At 36.7% G+C, this 22,272-nt stretch overlaps 1 protein-coding gene across 1 annotated transcript in view; it reads right to left on the bottom strand.

Moving 5' to 3' along the window:
* cmtm4 (CKLF-like MARVEL transmembrane domain containing 4) overlaps window positions 1-22,272 on the bottom strand; it is a 55,627-nt gene that overhangs the window by 21,696 nt on the left and 11,659 nt on the right. Inside the window, exon 2 of the mRNA XM_056461982.1 lies at window positions 14,644-14,820. Within this exon, the coding sequence (XP_056317957.1) occupies window positions 14,644-14,820 (177 nt within the window). The remainder of the gene's footprint in view (window positions 1-14,643; window positions 14,821-22,272) is intronic.

Here is a 22,272-nt window from a genome sequence, read left to right on the forward strand (position 1 = left end):
GTGCTTGGTTGTACACTATCAATAAAGTGTTTAGACTTTTAAATACACTGTAGTAATACATTAAGCAACTAAGCATTGTTCTTATAACGTTTTTCTACAGGAGGAAAATGCAAATTACTTCCAAACACTTCAGATATAGTGTGTGTTAGTAAATGCAAGACTATTTATAAAATCAAGGCATAACACTGTATCTCAACGTTTCAGATGACTATTCTAGAGCCTACAGTTAATCAATCTGTCACATTCTGGAGTGCTTTACGGGTCTAAAGAAAAATATAAATGATAAATGATCTTAAATAAAACAAATGCATTTATAAAGATGGCATATAAGTGTATAACTTTACTCACATGGGAAACGGAGGCCACGTGAATGGTTTGTGAGCACAATTAAGTGCACACAGCGTGCCATATCATCTGGTAATTGTAAGAAATAAGTCCAAAAGGCAACTGATTGTGTAAAGCCACAGAAAACGACACAAAAATATGATGTATATGCTGAGTTCAGTGGCTAATCTGCCGGAGTCAGCTGAGGTGAAGTGATGGCAACAAGCAAGACCTAGCTGTCACTCAAGTGGCCACGCTCTAGGGCTGTGACGGTAACGGATTTTCTGTTACCGCGGTGATGAAGCAAGAAATCATGCGGTATGTCGGTTAACCGCGCGCATGCATATATATATATATATATATATATATATATATATATATATATATATATATATATATATATATATATATACACATACATACACATACATATTTACATATACACCAGCTGTGGCGGCAGAGATCTACCTGTGAACTACCTGTGGCGTTATTTCAATGACAAATGTCGTGAGCGCAGTATTAGAAGTTGAGATCGCATTTATATAATAGCCTACGAGCATGCGGAGCTCTGCTTGCGCGCCTCCCCCTCAAATATAAGCCGCTTTAAGAGCGCGCAGATCTTCTTGTGCGCTCTCAAATAAACGTTGCTGAAGTGCGATTTAGTGCGTTTGTGTAACGAGTATCCAGCCTTTAATAGATTTTCTATAAATATGTATGAATGCCTCCGGTATTAATGCGTCCTGAAATTAAATAAAACGGCTATACGTCTTGTTTGCTGGCCTCAGGCATAACGCACCTGTCACAGTCAGCCAGTCAGTCAGTCAGCACGTAACCTTAAAGGGTTAAACAAACACAGCACTACTACGGTTACAGAAAAGTTCGCGCTGTTATAATTTACTTACCTTTTATTACGCTTTGGTGCGATTATCACCTGCTATTAAAATAATAAAAAAAATTTGAATGAGAAGCTGTAATGTAGCCATGGCGGGATGAATCCTGGCGTGGCGCCCCGCCATGGAAGAATGAATGTAGCGGAAACAATGAGTAAGTGTGAAGTAGTTAAACTATCAAACTGGCACAGGAATATCAGTATATTAATATAGGCTTTTTAATAAACTCTCTTATATCTGCTGGTACTGCTATTAATACGCAGAACTCGATTATGCTGGTGCAGCCGTTAATACACGGTTCAGGTAATCAATAAGCCAGCTCGCCTACATGATGTTTAATTATGGGTGGGTCGCAGGTGGATAAGTTCAATCATTGGTTATGCAGACCACTTTGCCTAAAATATCAAAAAGTTCAAACGCTTTGATTAAACTAAAGCAAAACTGACCGATCAATGGATATTTGTCATAAAGAGTGATTAGTATAGGCTGCTGTTTTAATTTTGATCATACAGTTAACAAAGATTCAATATTCCAAACTGAATATTTCACTTTTATTTTATTTATATTACAGTATTTAATTGTATTTAACCGGTTTGTGCTTTTGGCCGCGGCATAAGCGGACCCTGAGGCACATCGCTTCACCTCAAAGTTTATTAGTTATTCTTGTTTATTTTGTAAATAACTGACCGACAAAACTAAGATACAAATTGTACAAAACGAAATTCGTTCAAAGAATATTTTTCTTCCAACGAAAATATCTGAATTGTATATTTTTGTGCGTCTCCATCCGCTACACATCTGTGCAGTGTTTGTTTCGCTCCACAGGAAAAAAAAGGATTTAATTAATGCTCCACTGTAATTACTGCTACACAACCACTGTGATATATTAGCTACATATTTTTATAAATGTCTTTACACAAAATTATTATATGCTATAGCCTACTTTGAGTCAAAATATTTGCGATTGTTGACTCATCACCGGTCGCAGCATGCGCGTCTGTTTATAGCTTCTGTAAAAAAAGACCTACATTTAACCAGCTTTTTAGCAAAGCCTATATTAATATACTGATATTCTTGTGCTAGTTTGACACTGTAAATTAAACTGAGGAGAGTTTAACTACTTCACAACACTCCGTCACCTGAAAAGTGCAGCGCTGAGGTAAAATCATATTCTCAAGTCATAATCTTTAAAATAATGACTTGTATTAAAAATGTTGTTAAAGGGATTGGGATATAGAAATTACAGTGGTGCGTTAAAAATGCTTATTTTCTGTGGAGCCATTGATTTGAGTTAGTAGGTCTGCTTTATTAAAATAAGCTTCAAATAAAAACAGCCTATGCTGGTTATTAAAAAGGATTCAGTGTTTGCGTTTTGTAATCTAAATTTGTAATTTAAGTGGAAAATACTTAGGGCAGGCCTTTTATTCCTTTTTAGTTTTTTCAGTTTTTCTATACAATCCTGAAAGATTCACAAGCAAAAATAAATAATAAACTAAAATGGGCGGTGATGACGGTAATAGCCACATCACCGCGGTTGACATCTCATTATGGCGGTAAGGCGGTGATGCGGTTACCGTCACACCCCTACCACGCTCTAAATTATGCAAACTTAATATAACGGAAACGGATGAGTTCTAAAATATTCACCCCCCTCACAGTTGTCATGGAGGGTAATATTAGCTATATGACCCAAAATCGTTCTTTGTACCAGACTGTAAACACATTTTTTCTGTTGTAAAGTTGGCCATTCTAACAGTGGGCTCAATTGAAATTTGCTCCATATGGAGCCAGGACTAGCGAAATTTCGATGAACTGCAGTTTCAGTTACTTCCGTATTGGCTTCCCAAGGGAGAGCGGGAGGTTGCCGCTTGGTAAATTCTCAGCCACAGCATCCCAGAGACAATGTATCTACAATACAAATTTTTAGCTAGACTTGATACTAAGGCAGACCTGGGCATTTTTTTAGCCGGCGGGCCACATGTAGCCCGGTGAACTTTTTTGATAGGCCTGCCTGAAGTATTTATTTAATTTAAATTCAACCGCAAACAGGGCCTTGCAATGCGCAGGTCTGATATTGCGAGTCAACAAAAGTCTTTCACATATAGCCTCTTTTGCATGCTTAGTTTCATTATTTCAAAAGTTGCACGCACAAATAGGAAGGGACGCACAAGTGGTATGTCATGCTCAGGTTTTCCAGGCGCTGCGAGTTGAAAAAAATCGAAACATTTCATACTGTTGCGAGTAATCCACGAATCATGTGACAGGAACCAACCAGACAGCTTCACACTTTTTTTCACAGTAATAAAGGTAGACTAATTACCTCAGATGAACAATTTTACAAATGCAGATACAGATGCTCTCTCAGTGATGATCATTACATCATATATCCACCTCACATTCAAGCTGACTGCAGTGCACTTGTTCAGCCCATTCAGGCTAGAATTCTCTCAATGAACATATATTTTTAAAATAAATGAATGAATGAATAAAAATTAACTAAGGCAAAGCAATCAAACAAACAACCCTGTGTCATTTAAATGGAGTCGATGCTGTGATGCTGGTCTTTAAAATACTCATTTCTTCATTTATTCATTTTCTTTTGGGCTTAGCCCCTTTATTAATCTGGGGTCGCCACAGCGGAAAGAGCCGCCAACTTATCCAGCAGCGGTTTACGCAGCCGCAACCCACCACTGGGAATCACCCATACACTCTCACATTCACACACATACACTACGGCCAATTAAGCTTATGCAATTCAACTATAGCACATGTGTTTGGACTGTGGGGGAATCCGGAGCACCTGGAGGAAACCCACGCAAACACGGGGAGACCATGCAAACTCCACAATAAAATGCCAACTGACCCAGCCGGGGCTCGAACCAGCGACCTTCTTGCAGTGAGGCGATCGTGCTACCCACTGCGCCACCGTGGCTCCTAGGTCTTTAAAATACTTTATGAGTAAAATTTATTAGTTTTTTACTGATTGCGTTTTATGAATGTTTATTGGATAGTTTCACAGAATGTTTTTTTAAACAAATTAACTATATTGGTCTGTCCCTCTAAAACTGCCCCAGAATCTAAGGGTGCTTTCACACCTGTTGATCGATTCTCTTGTACCGAAACAGGGCTTCAAATTGTTACAATGTTTATTTTTTTTCTTGGTGTGGTTCGCTTTCATGCAGCAAAGTTTCTAAACGGACCAAAACAGCTAAAACAAGTCACATCCAAGTAAACTCTCCTCACATTGGTCAGAGTTTCACGGTTTATTTTGCAGAGTCCCACTTAACTGTCATTCTTCATTATTTTAATTCATGACGTTGAGCAAGACAATATAAGCGAAGAGCTGAACTTTAATGAATGATGACACCCACAGACATCGTCACCAGATATAAATCATACATTGCCGTTGGCAAGAATTATGCATTATAGGCTTCACATTATAGAGAGAAATAACAGATAAACCATAACTGCTGTTCGGTCAATTTTAATAATGCATAAACAGCTCTCATTAATAGTTATCATGATTTCACTTTCGTATTTGACATGAAACGCACATTTACCGGTAGGAATAACATCTCGCTCTACTCAAAATTCTCTCTTCATATATATATGCCTATTACATATCCATAATACATTGTGATATAGCCTGGTTTGGATCGTATTGCTTTCTCACTACAATCGATCCACTCCAGAGTTCATTTCAATCCAGCCGAGACCACCCTATTCAGGTGATCTCAGACCGATTGTTTTTGGAGCAGATCCGAGCGCGATTGCTGGATTCACATATGCCAAACGAACAGCGCTAACTGGGGAAACGCTGCAGGTTCTGAAACTAAAGGCTAGCTGTGAAAGCACCATAATGTGTAAAAAATTAATTGCCCACCCCAGTACTAAGGTGTAAAAATTAGGCATTTACACACAAATCAACCACTAGTTTTAACTCTCGGGTATTACTTTTAAGCTCATTTATAATACTTTTTTAGTTCAGCTGACACAGTATCAAAAACACTGGATAGTTGGATATCATTGGCAGCAAAGGATATACTTATGCTGCCTCAAAAATATTATCTGCTATTTGAAAGCAGCCATAGTTGATTTTATATAAGCCTTAATAATATTTCCAAATAACACATATTTATTTAATCTGTGCTCCTCCTGCAGTTGGCCTCTAGCTCACACTCAGTAATGACACATAATCGCAGGTTCACTTCAAAGCTTCTCAATTCTCTGAGCGGCCCTTCCGTTAAAACACACAATATAAAGCCAATCATTATCCTCTGCCCTCGCAAATTCAAATATCTCATTATATATATTAAAATGCCCCCTTTATTTTCTGGTTGTAAATGTGCATGTATGTGTGTGGTTGGAGCAAGTATGTGAAAGAGTACAATGGTGCCAGCGTACCACCGCGAGCTGAATGGGTTCATTCTACTGACCGATCACTTTCAATAATGTCAGTCCCCATTCCAGCTCCCTTTGAGCCTGGCACTGAATCACATAATCAAAGCACTCAGTGGGAATAGAGGGTGCTGTACAATAGACGGACCATCCCACACAACTGCACCCCCCTCTGGAACCGACCACCACACCAGTCTACCAGCTTTGTGTGTACACTCCGATCTGCAGCCATCTAAGCCAAAGCAACATTAGGAGACATGAACAAATATTGGCACGGATAGCATAGACTGCACAATATATTGTTTTAGCATTTACATTTTAATGTGCTTGTCTGCAATAGTCACACTGCGAGACATGCTGTGTCGAGTCTGGATTATAGTTGACCAGGCACCACAGTTCAGAATGCTCATCATTTGTGGAGTCACTGCAAAAGATTTACCATAACAGAGTGAAAGTTTATAATTTGCATGTGTTTTTATGGCTTGCGACTGTCTAAGGATTTCAAGCAAGTTTAAAGCAGGCTAGTAGCTGAAGGTGGATTCATCCAGCTTTAACTGAACTCTTGGAATTTCTAATTTACTTGATCCTAATGATCTGACTAATCTGTTAGGTTTGTATTCAGTCAGCACATCTGTATTGTATTGAGGTCCTAGGCCATTTAGTGACCTATATACATGTAATAATACTTTAAAATCTATTCTGAATGTAACTGGGAGCCAGTGTAAAGACCTGAGGACAGGTGTGATGAGCTCTACTTTTCTGGTGTTGGTAAGAATACTGCCAGCTCCTCCCTGTCTTTTTGGGAAGGCCAGTTAGGAATCCATTACAGTAATCCACTCTGCTGCTGATAGAAGCATGAACAAGTTTCTCTAAGTCATCACTGGAAAAAAAGCATCTAACTCTTGCGATGTTTTTGAGATGATAGTATGCTGATTTAGTTACTGCTTTGACTATTAAAATTCAGATCTGACTTCAGAATCACATCAAGATTCTTGACCATCATAAACTGCTCACTAGTGTTCTCATTTATGCATCTCTTTCTGACAGAGATAGATCCGTCTTCAATGGCTGGAGTGATCAATATATCAAAGAAAATAAAGAAATGATCAGAATTGATAATAGGGATAATACATGATGATAACAGGGATGCACGAAACTGAAAACTCTAGATGCACTTGGTGGCGAAAATGCTTTGTTAATTATTTATTAAATACTATAAAGTAATTGTGGAAGACTGTTTAAATAAAACTCAGTTCAATTCAATTCATCCTAATTTCTAAAGTGTTTTTTATGTAGGTTGTGTGAAAGCAGTAAATCAAGACTGCTTGAGTACAGTTTTCACAGTTCAGTTTAGTTGAGTTTGGTGTAATGTGAATGTCACTGCTGAAAGCCGAAACACTGAAGAGCAACTCCACCAATGCACAGGTCCACTAGTATGAATGAAAAAAAAGAGAGGTGTTGGATGAAAGTGAAGAAAGGGCTGGTGGAGTGGTGTGGGGGTGTGGACAAAAGTAGAAAGTGGCGGTGGGGGGTGGGGGGTGCTGTAGTAACTGAAGAATTTGAAGAGTCATGTGAGGAGGGCGATCGGTAAAATGAGGTGCCGGATCAGATTTGAGAGGTGTTGTTCCGGCACAAATTAAGCCATGCTGACAGTAAAATTGTATTTAATTTTGACAGCATCAGTTTACCATTACAGCACAGTAGCACTATACAAGCAGGTACAAGTATTCCACATAAAAATGTCATGTTGGCACACTATTTCAGCAATCTTTTTTATAGACAAGTATATGTGGAAAATTTAGCTTTTTTGAACTCGCACAAGCCATTAAAATGAATGGGTTTCATAGAGCAGCACTTTCCATGTCTTGTGTGTAAGGCACGCTGCACCATTAAATAAGGCTGAAGAGAAAGTGAAACCAGCATGCTGAACATTGCTGGGTAGAGCGGAACAACATAGCCTTTGTTTTGACTCAGATCTTTGGTCATTTTTCTCTTTTGGCCAAACACACACACAATTTGGTTGATAATTTTCAGTGACCCAAAATTCAGTACATCCCTAGTATGTAACTACAATAAAGATAATTAAAAATTGTTTTTAATCATTTATATGATGGTATTCACTAGACTCACCCAGACAACTATAAAGCACATTTATTACTTGTAAATGTACTTAATGTATTATCTACGTTTGTAATTTGTTTATTTTATATTTTGTATATTTTATGTATGTGTTATCCCATAAACCACCCAATCAATCCAAAATTCAAAATTCTTTTCAAATAAAGCTATTTAAGTAATTTGGTTAAATAGTATTTATATCCCCATATATCATAGAAAAACTAAATATTACAAAGTCAGACTTTTTCCCAGTATCGTGCAGTCCACTGATCATGTAGTGGAAATGAGTCTGAGGTGACCTAAGTTTGATTCTCAGATCAAGATCCTTTGCCAATCATATTACCCTCTCTCTCTGCCCTGTGCTTTACTGTGTGATTTGAACTGTCCCGTCAAATGAAGGCATTTAAAGGCCCAATAAAGTGCTGATTTTAATACCTAAATGTCCACTTAGCCACATTTCTGCTCTTTACAAGCAGAAGTTTAATTGCTGTTGGGTTTGGGAGGACTTTATCTCAAAATGAAAGCACAAACCCTTTTTCTGAGGTTGAGACCACAATTACAGGACCTAAAAGTACCGTTTACTTTTAGTGCCGTGTTATGGGAATGTTCCTGAAGCTCAGAAGGGGTGAAATTATGAAAGCCAGAGACACAAACACAAAAAAGCCAGGCTATTACACAACCCCCTGTCCCAGAGCATCCGTTCCAGAAAAAAATGAAAGACCCGGGCCCAAGGGGTCTGCCTGGCAAGAGTTGACGCTCAGTCTAAAACCACAGATGAAATGATCCTAAAGATCTTAGTTCTTACACTGAACCATGGCAATACCAAGAAAACCCCAGCCAGTCAGCATTCAAAATACACAAGCGTATTAACCGGTCATCCTGAAAACCCTGTTTAACATATTCCTCACTTAGGGCAGTGCGATTTGGAGAAAACATATAATTGTGATTTTTTTCTTGACAGATATTGCGATTGCGATAATTTTATAGTCAAAATTCAGCTGTGTTGTAGCTTCTTACTACAGTGAGTGTTAGTTAAAAAACAAGCTGAAAAGATATTAACTTACTCCAACATTTACTAGATTGAGTGTCATTGGTAATACTATCAGTTGACATTTTTGCAAGACAGTGCTTTTTTAGGTGCTGGTTGTATTTCCTCGTGAAGTGGCAACAATTCCGCAACAGCTCTTAAAATTGACCTGTTTTTGTTTGGTGTCTGTGACTTTAAAACCAAAATATTCCCATATTACCAACGTGCTGTTTTTCTTTGATATTAATTCGTCTGTTAATGCTTCTGAAGCAGCAGACGCCATTATCCCACTTGTCTGCGCATTCTTGTTTGTTTGTTTTTTATTGTGGATATTCCATATAGCCCGGTTGCGCAATTATGATTGGGCAGAACGAAAGTGTGACTAGTAAGACTGTTACAAACAGACGGCAGTCACGCATTTGCTCTGGGCAGGAGAAATCAACCAACCAACCAACCAACCAACCACTCAATCAATCAATAATTCAACCAATCAATCAACTAATCAATCAATCCATCCATCTATCCATCCGTTCATCCATCCATCCATCCATCTATCCATCCAATCAATCAATCAATCAATCAATCAATCAATCAATCAATCAATCAATCAATCAATCAATCAATCAATCAATCAATCAATCAATCAATCAATCAATCAATCAATCAATCAATCCCTCTGTCCATGCATCAATCAATCAATCAATCAACTAATTAATCAATCCATCCATCTATCCATCTGTTCATCCATCCATCCAATCAATCAAAAAATCAATCAATCAATCAATCAATCAATCAATCAATCAATCAATCAATCAATCAATCAATCAATCAATCAATCAATCAATCAATCAATCAATCCCTCTGTCCATGCATCAATCAATCAATCAATCAATCAATCAATCAACCACTCAATCAATCCAAAAATTAATCAATCCATCAATCCCTCTCTCCATCTATGCATCAATCAATCAATCAATCAATCAACCAATCAATCAATCAATCAATCAATCAATTAATCCAAAAATCAAACAATCAATCCCTAACTCCATCAATCAATCAATCAATCAATCAATCAATCAATCAATCAATCAATCAATCAATCAATCAAGCAAGCAAGCAAGCAAGCAACCAACCACTCCAACAATCAACCAATCAATCAAAAATTCAATCAATAAAACTGTCCATTCATCCATCCATCCATTAATCAATCAATCAATTAATCAATCAACCAACCACTCAATTACTCAATTAATGAATAAATCAACCAATCACTCAATTAACCAATCAATCAAAAACTTAATCAATCAATCAATCCATCCATCTATAAATCAATCAATCAATCAATCAATCAATCAATCAATCAATCAATCAGATGTGCCAAAAACCCATGTGAAAAACGATCAAAATTCAATGCCTTAATTTTTCTTATGAATTCATATTTGAGGTGAATTATTCTGCAAACATGCATCAAACTCCTGCGTTTGCGTGGGCAAATAAAGTGCTTAAGAAAACAGAAATTCAAACTCAAAATGGCAGGGGCACTTCCTTGTTGTCTGTGTGAGGTTAAACACATATTCCTGCACATATACCATACTGCAACACGATAGTTATGGTTGGATGTGAGTTGCTGTTACTTTTCTTGGTACGTGCACAGCTCTGGAAATAAAACTCTTCAGGGTTTTCCATCATAAGCTCTGTAACAGATCCACAGCACTGAGGTCCAATTATGCCGAGCTTTGTGTGTGAGTGTGTGTGTATAGGCAGGGGGACAAAGGGAACCATGCCTTATTAATCTTTCAGTGAATCAGTAAATTCATCTCCCAAGAGCAGCCATTCATGTTTGCTAGAAGGGGGTTTAATGAGAGCGGTGAGCACACAATATGAACCCTGTGCTCACAGAGACCCTGTCCACACAAGAGAGCTGCTTATCTTTCTAAAACACATTATTGGCATGTCATGGCAACTTAAAACCTTATTCTGTATTATCTATTGTGATATAAATAACGATAATTCATAAATCTTTCACATGAATAGCTTCTCAAAATGTGATGTTCAGATTTATCCTTAAAATGTATCTACAATATTTTATAATCAAATCTGTTTTCAAACCTTGACGCATCACTGGTCTGACAGTCAAGGTTCCAAATTTGGTTGCATATTTTAGTCATAGACATTGACTGATTTGTGACAGAAAAATGAATCACCTGGTGTCTATTTTTGGTTTAATGCCTAAACAAAATCTTATATGAACCTCAAGTGTTTGTTATAACAACTTGAAATATGAAACAGTGCTTAGTCAGATATATGACTTTGGTTATGTAACAAATTTTAACCCTAGAATAATTGTAAAAAATGTATTATATACAATACTGGTAAAAACTTTTTTTAAGAAAATTATTCTGTTCATCAAGGTGGCATTTATTAAATGTAATTAAAAATATTTATATTTATAAAAATGATAAATAACTGTTTTCTTATTGTATTTCTTATTATCAAATGAAATTATTAGTCCAGTCATTATTGTTTTTATTACCATTAATAATAATAGTAATGAACAATAATATTCATAATAATAATTAGTATTAAGCAGATCACACACCAGACGCGGACATTCGCATGATATTTAACATGAAACTAATCAGATGGCGCTCTGTGGCGCAGCAGAGAAATAACTGAGTCGTGGCTTGGCGCCGCGGACAGCCACCGACTTGCGCCGCCAGTGTGTGTACCCTGATAGAAACCTATGCTTAGAATTCTGAAATGTGTGGCGCTACGCGGTACACCGCAGAGCGGCGCGGTGTGCGACCTGCTTTAGAATGATTTCTGAAGGATCATGTGACTCTGAAGACTGGAGTAATGAAGCTAAAAATTCATCAGCAGGAGAAGCTTTTTTTAAAACAATTAAATTGACCCCAAACTTTTGACCGGTGGTGGTGTATATGTTTATTACAGTACAATTTTTTACAGTAAATAAACTTCTACTACTTTTTAATGCTCTCCATTTTTTAATGTTCCATTTCAACAATAATCGAAAGAAGGGCTGTGGAATATGACAATAAATATTGTAATGAAGGATGCAGATAGAAACATGAATAAAAGTATTATGAGTAAGTTGCGATGTTGAAAGTACAGTTTTTATTTCACGTTTTACTTAGCAATATGTTTTTGTGTTATTTTTATGTTTGACTTGTAAATCAAATGTTTTTGAAAAGTGTTTTATATTTTGTGAAGTTTATTTATAAACTAATTTCGAGAGGATCACGTGCTTATGATTGATCACGGCTGGTCCTGTATTAGCCAATTCATGATTCACCAATCAGAAAATTTCAAAGTCACCAAAAATAGCCAAAGTTCCATACCACAGTAATCTTTGTTCTAAAGAATCCCCCCCCCTCATACCCAGTAAATGTTGGAGTAGCACTGCTGCCTCACAGCAAGAACGTCACTGGTTCTAGTCCTTACCAGGCTAGCCGACGTTTCTGTGCGGAGTTTACATGTTCTCCCCGTGCTCACGTGGGTTTCCCCTGGGTCCCCGGTTTCCACCCACCATCCAAAAACATGTGATAAAAGTAATTGACTAATTCAAATGGGCTCCATAGATGTACTCCTAGTAAGAAGTAAGATCCCTTTATAGCAACCCCTTATTGGTCATTAGCTACAAACAGCAAGGGAGTTGCTGGTCTTAAGGTCTACCTGAGCTCAAACTCCCCTCTCGCCCTGTAAATAGGAGGGAGCCCAGGGCTCGAGGAACTTATGAGCTCAGGACTCTCTCCCGGGATAGCATGCCAAACAAGCTTTATAATCAATCATCATCAAGTGTGAACTCTTGAAAATAACATTTATTTGCTATTTCTACATTTCTGATCAAACATTTTCCCTGAAAAAAGTAAGAAATATAAATCACATATGAATGTCTACATTTATGAGTAAATATTTTAAAATGTAAAATATCCTTTTCATGTGCTATATAAATATATATATATATATATATATATATATATATATATATATATATATATATATATATATATATATATATATATATATATATATATATATATATATATATATATATTTATATATCTCTTTATTCATCAGGGGTCGCCACAGCGAAATGAACCACCAACTTATCCAGCATATGTTTTACACAACGAATGCTCTTCCAGCTGCAACTCAGTACTGGGGAACATCCATTCACACACATACACTACCGCCAATTTAGTTTATTCAATTCACCTATAGCGCATGTAATTGGACTGTGGCGGAAACCAGAGCACCCAGAGGAAACCCACGCCAACACAGGGAGAACATGCAAACTCCACACAGAAATGCCAATTGACCCAGCCAGGACTCAAACCAGCAACCTTCTTGCTGTGAGGCAACAGTGCTAACCACTGAGCCATGTTATGAAATTTTTGACATATTACCCAACCCTAATGTAAACAGTCTGACCTTCAATGAAATTAAATGAAATTTAATTTAAAAAGGGGTGGTTTATTCCACTGTGGCTGTTCAATCTACTGTGGTGACCCCTGATAAATAATGGCCCATTTCCACTGAGTGGTACGGTATGGTATGGTACGGTTAAGTACACTTTTATAGTCGTTTTCACTGTCAAAAGGTACCAAAAAGCGAACCATATTGTACCACTTTTTGGGTAACCTTTTGAAAGGGTACCTAGTATGAAAAAAAGGTACCAAAAGGTGGAGCTAGATGCGCAGCTGAATGCTATTGGTTTACAGAGAAGCGTTACTATCGCGTACACCAGCCGAGAATTAAAACAAAGGAAGCGCCATATTTAAATACACGGCCAAGACATTACACTATAATAATACATACATATAATAACAAGCATGGTCGATCTGAGCTCAAACAAAACTTGTCGTCGTCTTGATGTGCAGCCACACAGGCAAGAAGAACAAAATGCCATTTGCCATTTGCTGTTTTTGTTTTACGAAGCCGTCTAAAAGCGCAAGCGCTTTCACTTTCTCCAGAGAGCTCGCGTGCACTCGCCGGGAATCTATATTTGAAATAACAAACTTCTTGAGCTGATTATAATAACGTGTGCATGATTATTGAAGTGCTTCTGACATCCAATCTTTTCAGAAACAGACAAACGCGAGGGTGAAGCGCGAAAAAACAAAGGAGAAGCCGGAAAAAATCCAGAGCAAATGATTCTTTCAGCAACCTAAAACATGAACAAACTGCCATGTTTAACTATTATCATCACCTTTTGGACTATTATGAACTCTGTATGACGGAATTACTTTCTAACAAAAGCTTACATGTGCTGGTGAAAAATAAATATACAGATGAGAGGTTTACACGGACTCTGGGCTACATGTTGTGTGTTGTTTTTAAACACAAATAAGGACTAAATGTATGCTGTGTGTAGTTTGTCTGTAATTGCTAATATATCGGAGACTGTAAGGGGCTGTATGTTTTCATATATATGTTGCATTTATTTATTTATTTAATATAAATGCAGACATTACAGTAGGCTTATATCATTGATCTGCAGTTATAATCAAATCACGTTCATAGAAAGGTTAGTAATGAACATTTATACACATGTGTATAAAGCATCTGTTTTGTGAGAAGTGCTTCCCATTTGATATGTGAACGCCCATTGTACCCTTTTGGCAGTGGAAACGCAAACCTAATAAAAGTGACCCATACCGACCCGTACCGTACTGCACCCCTCAGTTAAAACGGGCGATAAGCGACTAAGCCGTTCTCAATTTTAAACTATGTTATATAACGTATACAAGAATTAAGAATTAAATGACTGCATTTCGGTTTCTGAGCAAAAAATCCGTTAAATGTCAAATATTATGAAGGATTTTGCAGCTCTGTGTGGAAATCAAGTCAATAAGCGCTACATACTGTTAGACTCCAGTTGATGTGCGGCACTTTGGTGTGCAGGTTCAGACTGAAGATGAGGAGCAAGACCCCAGTCACAACGAAGGCACTGCAGCTGACAAACTCAAAGAGGTAGACGCCGGCACACGGCGAGCACATCATTATGGTCTCAATGAAGATGAACGAGATGAGAGCCAGAACCTGCAACGCAAACGAGAAAAATAACCATTTAACAACAAGACAATAAGCGTTTGTTCCAGCAGTAAACACATCGCTTTATTTTATCAAGCAGAAAATCAAAACCAGCATCTTATCCTGACAACACAACAAATGAAATAAGTAATCTCTATGCAAATCACCGTGTCTAGTTTAAGACAATAATATGATACAATGCAATCCTTTGTGAAGAGCAGTGAAAAACTTTGCTTGGCTGTTTGGAGGTAGAAATGACTCATCTACTTTCAGAGTTTACTTAGTAATGCGTTTTCCACATGGTCATAACAGGGCCTTGTGGGGTTATGTTGAACCCTACTGAAGTCGCAGAGGGTTCACCGATGTTTTCCTGCCGCATTCATCAGTAAACCGCAGCATGGGAAGAATTCTGAGGTTAACGTGCTATTTAGGTGTTATGCAGCCTTGACTATCCAGCACGAAACCTCAGACAGATTACAGGTTAGCACGATCCAACAGGGGAGACAGAATCAACGCCACAATACATTCCAGCATCCAGACGGGGGCCACTTCCAGCTGGACCGGACCGGATGCTGTCATAGAATAGACACAAAATAAAGTGCACACATCGAGGAATGGATGCAGAATGTGAAAAGCTCCCTGCAAGATGATTTCTGTGATGAATAAAGAGCTGGATGGATGTATTGTCATGCAATGGAATGATAATGATGAGGACTGCCAACAAATTCAGACCTGACTGAGGTTAAAAAAAAAAAGCTAAAGCATTCTCTGGAGCTTGACATTACAGGGTATGCAGTTTGTCATTTTACGGTGGCCAAGGAGCAGCTATAATGCACATTTAGTGAAATCCACACACTCAAAATTATTATTTTTTTGCTGAAACAACACAATTCTGGAGATTTTTTGGGACAACTTAATTGTTTTATGTTCAATTGACATATTTGTTGAGTCAGCTTAATCGATTTGAGTTGCTGAGTTGCGTTTTTACATTGCACTGGAGTGAACTGGCGACATCTGCATTGTTTTTGCGTTACATGACCAAAGAGCCATGTGAATGGACACACACACACACAAAAAAAAATGTTATCTAAGGTGTATTAATACTTTAGTTTGGTTTAGTTGGTTTGTTTGACATGGAAGTAAAGTGAAATGATATCTTGGTTCTTTTATTACTGAACCTAAATACTGCAAACAAACAAACAACCAAACAAATAAGGTTGTTTTTTGAACACTGACTTTAAAATGGATTTTACCTATAATCTAAAAACAATGCTGTTTACTTAGCTAAACACACAATGAACATTGAATACAAGCAACTCTGCAACCGTGACAAGAAAACAACAACAACAACAACCAGAATAAGCATTCTGGGCTTTTGTCACCTTCGAGTGCCACTGTCTTTTTGGGTCACATTTTGACCCATCTTTTCTGTGTTCTCTGTCTGCTTGTTTGCTGTGCACAAAGATTCATAAAGCAGTGTTCACACTTATTCAAATGAAGCACACTAACAGAGCAATCACACCAGAGTTTATTTTGGCAAAAGCAAACCTGCCAACACCCCAAAATACTACCATTCACAATTAAAGAAAACAAGACTCAACTAAATTGCGCTACCTCCTCTTGAGCCCATGCTGTGCATTTGAAATGCAGATTGAGTCCAACATCAGCCAGCATGACTGCAATTACTGTATGAGACCTCAACAGATGTGTCAGATTCTCCATGACAGCAGTCACCTGATACAACAAAAAACCCTTTTCTCTTTTTTTTAACATAAACAAACACTGAAAAATGAAGCATAAGAAATATTTGAGCACAGATGCTGTATACAGTAGTAATCGAAAGTTTATGAACCCCTTGCAGAATCAGCAAAAATATTAAACATCTTACAAAATAAAAGAGATCAAACCAAATGTATGGAAGCATATCAAGAGCAAAATTCATTTTGAAATGTAACAAGCGAAATGGCAAAGGAATGTGCAAACTGCAATGCATTTTTCTATTTATTTGCACATTCACTGCAACATGAATATGAAAAATATTAAAATTTTGTATGTGAAAAATGCATTCTGGCATATCAAAAAGGTAACAAAAAAGTGAGTTAAATGTCTTTTTAATTGATTGAAATATAAAATTTTATTTTATATTTTTTAATTAACATGTTTTACTTTTTAAATTAATTTATTTATTATTTATTTAAATTATTTTACTTAATAAATGTTTACAGTCAGTTAAGATAAATTATTAATTTTATTTATTTATTTAATTATTATTTATTTATTTAAATTATTTTACTTAAATGTTCACAGTCAGTAAAAATAAATTATTAATTTTATTTATTTATTATTTATATAGTTATTATTTAAATTGTTTTACTTAATAAATGTTTACAGTCAGTAAAAATAAATTATTTATTTTATTTATTTAATTATCATTTATTTATTTATTATTTAAATTATTTTACTTTATAAATGTTTAGTCAGTAAAAATGTATTATTTATTTTATTTATTAAATTATTATTTATTTATTTATTCAACTATTTTACTTAATAAATGTTTACAGTGAGTAAAAATAAATTATTTATTTTATTTATTTAATTATTATTTATTTATTATTAAAATTATTTTACTTTATAAATGTTTAGTCAGTAAAAATTAATTATTTATTTTATTTATTTAATCATTATTTATTGATTTATTATTTAAATTATTTTACTTAACAAATGTTTACAGTCAGTAAAAATAAATTATTTACTTTATTTATTTAATTATTATTTATTTATTTATTTATTTATTATTTAAATTATTTTACTTAATAAATGTTTAGTCAGTAAAAATTAATTATTTATTTTATTTATTCAATTATTATTTATTTATTTATTCAAATTATTTTACTTAATAAATGTTTACAGTCAGTAAAAATAAATAATTTATTTTATTTATTTAATTATTATTTTTTTATTTATTATTTCAATTATTTTACTTAATAAATGTTAACAGTCGGTAAAAAACTTTCAAAAATGAATTATTAAAGTAACACCCTGCAATCTGTCATAGCAATCTCAGCATCTTTTGCATACTGTATATGAACCTTTCCAATGGTGACTTTATTATGTTTTTAGATCTATCTTTTCACACTGAGAACAACTGAGGAACTTAAACACAATTATCAAAAAAAGGTACAAACACTCCTTGATGCGCCAGAAGGAAACACGATGCATTAAGAGCATTAAACATTTTTTGTATTTGAAGTTCAAGGTAAACTGTACTTAATTTTTCTTTCAGAAAACAGTCTGTAACAGAATTTCTGAAGGGCAGAACGAAATGGAAAAAAACTGTATTTTTAGTTTTACCTTCTGAAGCATCAGTGAGCGTTTGAACAATTTTTATGAGTAGTGTTGGAGTCGCTCAATTGTCCTCACTGTGAAAGGATGCATCACACAATCACACAGTCACTGCTAGACAGTGTTCAAAAATGTCAAAAATGCTGCAAACCGAAGAATTTGCAGAGCATGAAGGACTTTTCTGAATAACAGCGGGCAATTCACAGATCATCAACTAACCACACACAGCAGTCGAATCTCACAAAAAATTGTCAGGGGGTTATATTAATAATGTTTCCATCTTGTGAATTATTCACATTTCACTGATTCTGCAGGGGGTTAAACACTATCTCACAGCAATGGGTAACCATTTAATTTAGTGGCTAATTCATATGATCTCATTTAGGCATGAGACGTTGTCAAAGTTTACCGCGGTTTGGAAAAGTCAAGGTTTTAAAACCGCCAAAGTTTTCTGCTATACTGTTCCTATGGTATATGTAATGTTTTTTTATGTTTTTTAAGACAACAGTATCTCCAGCAGAAACAATATCCAAAGATGCCATTTTATATTGTAAATAAATCTGTGTTTTTAAAACTAAAGAAGACTAAAAGTCTAAATTATTAAGCCTGACATGTTTAGCTACTGTTCCAAAATATTTTAAATGTTTCTTAACATAAATTTATATTGTGTTCAAAGGGGAAAAAAGGTTTTGTTTTTTTAACCAGACAATTAAAAAGCACATATGTTAAAGCAGTAATCACAATACTGTGAAATCGTGATATTTTTTAATCCAAGGTTATCATAATGTCAAAATCTTATACCGGCCCATGCCTAATCTCATTTATACAATTGAGTACGATTTGCCTATCCAAAATGACAGTAGGGATTAGGGGCGGGGTTGGCTGGCATGCCTCCTTTTTAAATTTTCATATGACTGAACTCGTACCAATTCATACAAATTAGCCACTAAACTGACAAAACGTAAAATAGTTACGTTTCCTCGTGAGATCAGGCTGGGGGGGTTTCACAAACTTTTACTAGTCACTGTATTTCTATGATACATTTTGTACACCACAAATACAATACAAAACCACAAATCAAGAATGGATGATTATATGCTGTCATGGCTTTGCAATCAAAAAAGTCATTATAACGGAAGCCAATGGGGCAAAAAAACAGCCATAATTATAAGGAAAAGGTAGTCCATTTGAACAGTTCACAAGGGTTAGATGACCAAAATTATCTAACCCTTTTTTGGTATTTTGAAGCACCCATGCAAAATATCACTGTATAGTATACTACATGTTCACAATGTATTACAATATGTTAAAGGGGTGGTCCACTAATGTAGCTGTGTGAACATAAATAACATCTCTGAATGTAATACACTCAAAGTTCAAGCCTACAGCGAATGAAGTTTGGGGAGTACAAAAAATATATATGCTGGCTAGTAAGGTCACAAACGCTTTAGGTAATGCACATTCACCGCGCGCATACACTTCACGCAGTAAAGGGGTGTGGTCAGAGGCACTGAGAAAGTTAAATGCCGTCCAAACGCTGCTATTTCCACAGAGCTTGTTCGGTTTCTGGGCTTCCAAAAGGACAAAACACAAAGACAGAAGTGCTTACAATTGAATTTAAATTATGTTCCAGAGAATTATATAAAAAATATATAGCTCTAGCATTTGACAAAGGATAGCTTCCAGAATCTCTCCCAGTTCAGTGCTGGATTCGGCTAAAAGTTCCTCAAAGAAGGAGCAGCTCCAACCATAATAGAAGAAGCTGTGGATTGTGAGTCACAACCTGTAAGTGTTTTTATTTGTTAAAATTGATCTATTACATGCATATTTTCTAGCGTTAACGGTATGTTGTAGCAAGATTGTAAACAAGGATGTAAACCACAGGAAATGCTGTTTGGCACCATTAACAATTTAGCTACAAATTCATATTTATCCGTCAAGCAGCCACAATGTGTAAGCAGCCACAATCATCTCCAGCGCTGCAGTGTCTCCATGTGGCCGCTTTCCCTGCCTTCAATATCTCAAATAACAAGCTCGCAAAAGATATGTGAACGTTTCATATTACTTACACATGCTTTTAACCTGAATATATGTGAAAGACACTTGTCAGATTTTATTTTAACGAGCAGGTGTGAGGTTCAGCTGTGTCCTCTTCAATTTCTGTCTGATTCAGGCTCACACTGATACGGCTAACAATTACTCTGACTGACAGTGTTTATACAGCAGAGGCACAGCACGTGCTTGAAGAAGCATGGCGCTTTTCCTGGTGACATGAAGCTGATCAGTCAGCATCTTTAGGGTGGGCCTTTCAGGTTGTTTTCATGTTAGCTGTGTATAATCAAAGTAACCCCCCTGCACTCCCCCCACTCACCATCATGAACAGCACTGTGGCTGCAGTAGAGTCATTCAGGTATCTGGGCACCACCATCTCTCAGGATCTGAAGTGGGACATTCACATAGACTCTATTGTGAAGAAAGCCCAGCAGAGACTGTACTTCATTCGTCAGCTGAGGAAGTTCAACCTGCCACAGGAGCTGCTCGTACAGTTCTACTCAGCTGTCATCCAATCCATCCTCTGCACTTCAATCACCGTCTGGTTCGGCTCAGCTGCCAAAACCGACCTCCGTAGACTACAGCGAATAGTCTGGACTGCTGAACGAATCACTGGGACAACCCTTCCTACACTTCAAGAACTGTACTCTTCCAGAGTGAGTAAAAGGGCTCGCAAAATCACTTTGGACGCCTCACACCCAGCACACTACCTGTTCGAACTGTTACCGTCTGGTTGGCGCTTCAGAGCACCAAGCACAAAAACAGCCAGACACAGGAAAAGTTTCTTTCCTCAGGCTGTCTACCTTATGAACAGTTAAATATTCCCCTACTGTGCAATAAATATGTGCAATACTTTCTCATCCGCACTTGTACACAGCACCCAATAACCTGTATATTTATAACAATCTGTACATACAACTCAACATCCAGGTTTCTTGACTAACCGCATCTGTTTAATGTTTATCTCTTTTTTTTCATATTTATTTTGTGTTGTGACAACCAAACCTTAAAAATACACTGTGGACCACCCGTTTAAATTATTTCATATGTGTATGTCTAATTTAAACATTCCACAAAATGTCATATGAAGGCTTGGGGTTATCCTGAAGTGTTGTCATCATGTGGGCTTAATGTCGTACTGACACAACACAAGCCCTTCTTTATCTCATCCGGCTTATTTGCACTGATCACATTAGGGAAGTGTGGACTAAAGATAAACGACTGTCACAGCGCCAGCATCCCTTCAGTCCACTGTCACGCATCATCACCAAGACAGGCTAAAGAAGTGCATTTAGGCATGAGGTCATGATGAAAGCAGTACAGCTCATGTCCCACAAGGCAGCAGGTGTCTGATGTGCAAAAAGGCCCAGATTTTAATGATTATATGTCACTCCCCGCCCTCGTCCTCCTTCAGAGACCCTCCCTACATTAGACAAGTTCCCTGTAGCAATGGCCACATGGAGTCAAATCCCTAGTTTGTACACACGCCATCTGTTGTGCCCGCAAAGTGAATGGTGGGAGGTTTGCTCTGACAGCTTGCATTGTGTTCCAAGAGCTCCTACTTAAACGGAAACGAGCCTTCCAGCTCACAGCCAACTGACTTCTCCTCCTCGCCTTAAGGGAATTGCTCCTTGTGCAAAAACTGAAGCCACTATTCCTTAACCCTGGAGATGCTTGCAGACACGCAAACTCTTCATATTACATAGGTTTTGTGAGAGAGAGCGGGCAAAAAAAAAAGAAAAAATCCAAAAAACTCAACCATTTCCCAACATGAGCCAAAGACTCTTAATTATAAAAGTGAGCATATTTTTACTACAGTTTTTACTATGGAAATACAATTATATTTTACAGTAAAATACATATTCATTCAATTTCTTTTCAGCTTAGTCCCTTTATTAATATGCGGTCGCCACAGTGGAACAAACCGCCAATTTATCCAGCATAGGTTTTACACAGCGGATGCCTTTCCAGCTGCAACCCATCACCGTCAAACACCCATATACTCTCATTCACACAAATACAATATGGCCAATTTAGCTTACCGAATTCACCAATAGCACATGTCTT

Source organism: Danio aesculapii, chromosome 7 (assembly GCF_903798145.1).
Source record: "Danio aesculapii chromosome 7, fDanAes4.1, whole genome shotgun sequence".
Lineage (NCBI taxonomy): Eukaryota > Metazoa > Chordata > Actinopteri > Cypriniformes > Danionidae > Danio > Danio aesculapii.